Source organism: Semicossyphus pulcher, unplaced genomic scaffold, assembly GCF_022749685.1.
Source record: "Semicossyphus pulcher isolate SPU_LCO1_2020_fin unplaced genomic scaffold, fSemPul1.0.p SCAF_2, whole genome shotgun sequence".
Taxonomy (NCBI): Eukaryota; Metazoa; Chordata; class Actinopteri; order Labriformes; family Labridae; genus Semicossyphus; species Semicossyphus pulcher.
In genome coordinates, this window is record NW_027211693.1 from 8,287,894 (window position 1) to 8,294,066 (window position 6,173).

The 6,173-nt window shown below is 39.8% G+C and overlaps 1 protein-coding gene across 1 annotated transcript; it reads right to left on the minus strand.

Moving 5' to 3' along the window:
• Window positions 1-304: 304 nt before the first annotated feature.
• On the minus strand, window positions 305-4,174 carry LOC138598290 (cathepsin Z-like). Its single transcript, XM_069670048.1, has 6 exons — window positions 4,053-4,174; window positions 3,342-3,505; window positions 1,815-1,994; window positions 1,578-1,728; window positions 1,249-1,411; window positions 305-557 (listed from the first exon to the last, which is right to left on the minus strand). The coding sequence occupies exons 1-6, from the start codon at window positions 4,172-4,174 to the stop codon at window positions 432-434; spliced, it is 906 nt and encodes a 301-aa protein (XP_069526149.1). The 3' UTR covers window positions 305-431.
• Between the last annotated feature and the right edge of the window lie 1,999 nt (window positions 4,175-6,173).

Consider the following 6,173-nt stretch of genomic DNA (forward strand, 5'->3'; position numbering starts at 1 on the left):
AGTTGCCTTTAGGAAATACTGACCCTAAACTTTTAAGAGTACCGATGCTAAATCACCACATGGAATGGTACAAGTGTAAAATCAGGTGTAGGCAAAAGTCCACAGTGCGGTCTGTATAAGCAAGCTACAAAACATTAATGTTACCATGTTTAATTTAGGGGGATTGCACATGAAAGCTGAAGAAACACGGCTTTGGCTTCAGGTTTTATGTTAATGAACTACACTTTTGAAGTTAATTATTTAAGTTAATAGATAGATTTCCCCTCAAGAGTCAAACTACAAATTCACGAGTGTTTGTAAAAATTTTATTTAACTGGCTTGACATTAATTTCAGACTGGGGGAAATTTGGCCAAGCATCAACATGGAGGCTTTGAGCTAGCATGAGGAAAAGAAAGTTTGTCCAGTATCAAGTAAACATGATGCTTGACTGCTAAAGGTAGGACGAGGGTACGATCACATCTCCATACATGCAGTCTTCCTCCAATGCAAGGTTGTACTTTCTTCCACTTCCTCCTTTGTAGGCGCTCGTCACAATCCTTAGCCAACCTTTCTCACCCTAATGAGAGAAGATGTTCAGGCAAACAGAGCATGCATTACATCTTCCATTTTATAAACAATAAAAAGCTGCCAAACCATGCAAGAACAGAGGCCATCGACCACATGCACACTGCAGCTAATTTCCTCAGACATCATGCTACAGGGTTGTAGCTTTAATTGTGTTCCAGGTTTTACGTCTTGCTTTCCAATTGATCAACTGAAAAGAAATGAATAGTGCAAATTCAGAGGAACGGTGGGCCTCATGTCAAGGTTAAACATGTGGTAACCCACAAGCTACCATCAGACAACTGCTCACATCAGCGATTAGCCACTTCCTGGTTCTTACTGTTGAAAGAAAGTGGGTGAACGCCAACATTACCATTTAATATTAAATTCCTTGCTGATGGCAAGTTTAACTAGCCAGCGGTTATGTTGGCTAGGAGGTGGTTAAAGGCTAATGTTAGCTGTTGTCTAACCACAGCAGCTAGAGAGTCATCAAATGTATATTTTACTCTTAAATAAAGTAAGTCTCTTTGGATTCTCTTTATTGTAGTTGCTGATAGAGCTTGGATGAAATGATTATAATACTCCCCATTTTGATCCGATTTGCAAACCTTGAACACAGCAGTACAACATTAAAGCATAATGTGAATATCCCACTGTTAGCATGATGTCAAAGAAAACGGCTACTGAATTAACTTATTACTCACCCACGGCTCTCCCCAGGAGTTGCGCACAATCCAGTAAACCGTGCCATTTTCTACTGACCAGCCTGCTACGGTCACAATGTGGTTGATTGACGGAGACTCAACGTACTCCGAGTACAGACCCCCGGTGTACGCATCAAGTTTATCAGTGGCCATGATTCCACAGCTGAGGAGAGAGGGGTTCAAGTGAAGTCATTTGAGAACATAGAAAAGCAATTTCTGGCCACTGCTGGTAGAAAAATGTAAGCAATTAACTTTCTTTGAAGAGATTAGAATATTTCTAATGCAGTGTTCATAAATCTCAATGCAAAAACATGGTAACATTTGTATACCTGATTGGACCGCCTGTGTAGATTTCAGCCATCATGGCATCCCGTCCACTGATGGCTCCGAAGTCGCCTACTTTCCATAGAGTGTAGTTTTGCACAATGTTGCAGATCCCAAAAGTCAAGCAAGTCCCACATGCATTGAATGGTTTGCATTCTGAGAGAAAAAGAAAGTTTAATTTCACTAGAGTCCATACATAAACTGAATGAATTAAACAGTGGACACAACTGCAGAGTTCTTACTTTGGTCAATGGCCTGGTAGTTGTTGCAGGTCTCATCAGGGATGCCATATTTGTGGGCATACTCCCACACGCCTCCATGATCCCCTCCGTTACAGGTGCCTGACCCAGAGCAGTCGACCACGTGTTGGACAGAGAGATACGCAGATGGCCACACTCCTTTCCTCTTGATGTTGATACGATCTACAATACGGCACAGAGAAGAAGAGTTCCCCAAAATGTAATATTTGTTTTGGAAAAAGCTGGGCTTAAGTCTCAGGAGAGTTGATATCACCAAGAATCCCATCTGTTATTTTGTCACAAGATTTAATTTGCATGCTATTCTTGAGCATGGGTAGATTTCCCTCGAGCAATGCCATGTCCAAATGGGCCAGCTCCAAATTCAGATAACAGTCAACACATGATAGAAATGGTGCACCAGAGCCATGTGTTCGCTACAGCAAACATTGCAATGTTACCAATAGCCATGGCTAGCCAATTTAGCCATATTTCCATGTGCATGCTTGTGTGCAGTGAGGTAGGAAATAAAGCCATGAGTTCTCAATTTGGGTTGTTCTTAGCCTCAGGAATATTGCATAGTTTGGGAAGCGTTTTCATTTGCTTTTTGCCAAGTGTTGACCAAGATTGATAGCACTTCCTTAGCTGTATGCAACATGGAGCTAAAGCCAGCAGACCATGTCAAAGACTAAAAGCAGGGGGTGACGGGGGCTTTGGTTTTGGAGAAAGAAAAAAAACAAATGACACTTGTAAGTCTTTAAGAGACATCAGGCCAACCTGCCCTGCTAAGCTAATCACTTGCCAACTTAAATTTAGTTTAAGTTTTGGTTTTTAGTAAAGTTTTGGAACACCCTCCATTTATACATAGTGAGTCTTACCGTTCTTTTGTACATAATATTAAAACCTGGCTAAAAAACAACCAGACCTGCCAACGTGCCTAGCCACTGCATGCTTGCCCCGTCTGCTCTCGCTCCGTGTTCTTGCCGACTGATTTTATGCCGCGATGTGTGAATAATTTGTGCCGATTGTTTGCTTGTGTGACGTCCTTTACAATGTCACGTTTTAACATTTTACGCTGCTTGTGCCATGTCTTTTGTCATGTGATCTTTTGAGTCATGTTTTAACTGCTTGTGTTGATTGTCTGCTGAATATTTCCTTGTATTTATTGTTGCCTATATGTCCTACTTTGCGTGATGCTGCTGTCCCAAGCTTTTTTAGGATGTTTAGTTTAGTTTGCCTTTTCTTGTTCCGTTTTTTATATGTTGTGTTTTATTTGTTGTTTTAATGGTCACCATTACATCAGGCTGAGGGACAGCAGATGAAAATTAGCCTTTTGGCTATTACTGGAAATAATCTGAATGTTTGAGAGGTCTAATGTGACCAGTGTCATCAAAAAAAATAGGCCTACTTTGTATTTTCTCTTCCCTGAAAGTATCAGCAGCATGTCTTGGAATATCCAGTACAACAGAAACACCATCATCATTTGCTGAGCCAACAGCCACCACTAGTTAGAAAAATGTTTAAAGATATGACCTGCCATGGCACTGGTGCTGCCATGAGCCCAGCAGGAGCCGCAGTACTGAGGGATGTGCTGGTTCCGAGTCGTACTGGCGTAGTTGATGCCGTTGACATTCCTCCAGTCCCAGGACTTTGGCAGCTGATCCAGGTTCAGAAGTTCGTGAGGACGAGCTGCGGTTCTGTGAGAGACAGAGGACTGAGTCACTTTACAGGCACATTGAGATTCAAAGGGCAGCAGGTTCACAGTAACACGGCCTCCCTGTTGGGTTCTAAATCACACACATCCTGCGTCTCAGGAAGCAGCAAACTCACAGCAGGTGAGTTCACTGTGCTGATCACAAATCAGGAGAGACTCAGGAATGTGGTCAAGATTAATCCCAGTTAACTACTGAAAGGGCATTAAATCAAGTCAGACATATGACAACATTAGTTAATGCTGTTAGCGACCAAAGCTGCAGGCTAACCCCACAGAGCGAGCACTAAGAGAAGATTTGATATGCATGACTTGATATGTAAACTCATCCTTCTCATTGGCTTGACTATGGGATTAATCCTGCAAACCCTGAGGCTCAAAGTCCCAATATCATCATCTTAACCATCTGTAACTGGTGATACATTGAAGAAGATGTCTATATATCATTTAGAGATCTTTTAAATCCATTGACAGACGAGAGTATGAGCTAAAAAAGTCAAGAGCCAAAAAGTAAAACTCATCAGTCAACTCACTTCACCCCAAACTCCGGTTTCCTGGGCACTGGATGGTAACAACTTGGCTTCTTGCTAAAAAAGTGTCTTCCTGAGACAGCAGGTGTCATGAGCACGAAAAGAAAAATGACAAACGGAACCATGGTGAACCACAGAGCATCAAACAACAAGCTGCATGCTGCTTTGCTGTGGCATAAATAGCCCACAAAAAAAGGGAGAGAACGAACCTGCTGTGAGTCATCAGGCTAATCAGGCTTTATTGATCTCACCTGGGAGTAGCTCTGAGTCAGAGCAGATCACAGGCAGAGTTTAGAGCAGGAATAAGTGGACAGTTTCTGTCAGGGTCCGATTAGATAAAAAGAACATGTTTGCTAACCAGACCAGAACTGTACTTTTGATTTAGCATTTAATTGCTGATTTTAAGTGATCTTGTAGCCTAAACTTGTCTTAAGCTTTACTCTTAGAGGCAATTGACTGGTCCCAACTTGAAGCTTTGTGTTTTGATATTTCAAGCTGTGAAATAAATGAAATTGTAATAAAATGTGATTCAGGAATAGGAGATTTAGTCGCATGAATAATTCAATCTTTTAACTTTGAATTAATTTAATGTCCTTTTAGTTTAAAAAAAACCCAATTTTTTGACCATTTTACCTTTATTGATAGTGCAGCTGAAGAGAGACAGGAAGTATGGGGAGAGGAGAGTGGGAGACGACATGCAGCAAAGGGCCGAGGGCGGGAGTCAAACCTAAGGCATCACAAACTGTATCCTCTGTACATGAGCCTGCTCTACCAAACCAGCACCCATTGCCCCTCTAATGTAAAAAGGGCAACAAAGTGAGCAAACAATATCATCTCTCAGAAACTGGTGCTGCCCAAACCACATGCAATGCAAATTGTCAAAACAATTCTTTTATAGGAGGGTTTAAGTTAGAAGACAAAGCTTCAAGTACCTAAATACCTCAAAGAAAAAAATATATATCTGACATTTTTTAAATGTGTTTCTTCTACCTCTAGGGCTTCACTTCACAGACTAAGACATACTGTATAACACTTTTTAATAGTTTGTGATTACACTGTAAATTCTAACAAGTTAAGTTTACTTAAAGAAATTAAGTAAAAGTAAGTAAAAGAACTTAACTGTGTCGAGTCATGTGAAATGATCATGTGTTATATGAGTAAGCTGTACTTTTTAAATAAGTGAGCACTTAATGTCTCCAAGTACACTGTAAACCCTGATCAGTTAGTTCAACTCAAACCAGCTGAGGAAACCAACTCTTTTATTTATTGTTAAGGTAACTTAAGTAAATGAAGTAAACAGTTCCCATTCCATTCAGTGTGTTGAACTTAAAATGAGTATTTGAACTTATCAATGAAGTAAGATGAACTTAGTTCAGTAGTTTATCTTAAAACTCTCCTGTGTCGACTCATTTCAACTGAGGAAACCGATTACCTTACACCTTTGAAGTTGCATTAACACAAAACAAATACCGTAAAATTTGGTGTATAAGTCGCACTTTTATTATCTATTTGTAGAAACATGTATTGGTTTTTTTCAACAGCTTCCATGTCATGTGACCCAGTGTCCTAAAGTCAATGTCAGATGTTAACACTCACTTGGACGAATGAGACACACCTAATTACATTGGATTTAATTGATGCTAATATTTAATATTAATATTTTTATAGAAAATTGACTAAAAAGGTTTTTTTTCCCAGTTTTTTTCAACAGACGTGCACCGTCATGATCGCCATAGCAGCCGCCACCCTTACAACAATGAATGTTACCGCTTCCGCTAGCTACCACGCTAACTGTGATCAATTACTTCAACTAAAAGTGTTTCAAAAATTAGTATCAATCAAAATGAGTAAGTACCACAATAATCCTTTTTGAGTTACTGCTAATTCATTGGGAAGAGTTACGTCAAATTTATTTGAGGGTTGAGTTAACTTACTCAACAACCACTGCAGGTTTTCTGCACTTTAAATGGTTGCAAAGTGATTTTCTGTTGAAATGTTAAAGAAAGTGATGCAAAGCGGTCACATTTTGGACACTGATATATTCTGGAAGTAAAATAGTTATATATATAGTAATATTAGAATAACAATAGTATCATCATTAGTATCACTCTGAAGATATTGATT

What these genes read in the sequence shown, in the direction of transcription:
- LOC138598290 (XM_069670048.1), bottom strand. Translation starts at nt 4,174, where the DNA reads ATGGTTCCGTTTGTCATTTTTCTTTTCGTGCTCATGACACCTGCTGTC. An exon ending in CAGCACCAGTGCCATGGCAG is followed by an intron (nt 1,995 to 3,341) that starts GTCATATCTTTA and finishes GCCGTATTGTAG; the next exon opens with ATCGTATCAACATCAAGAGG. An exon ending in CTACCAGGCCATTGACCAAA is followed by an intron (nt 1,729 to 1,814) that starts GTAAGAACTCTG and finishes TTTTTCTCTCAG; the next exon opens with AATGCAAACCATTCAATGCA.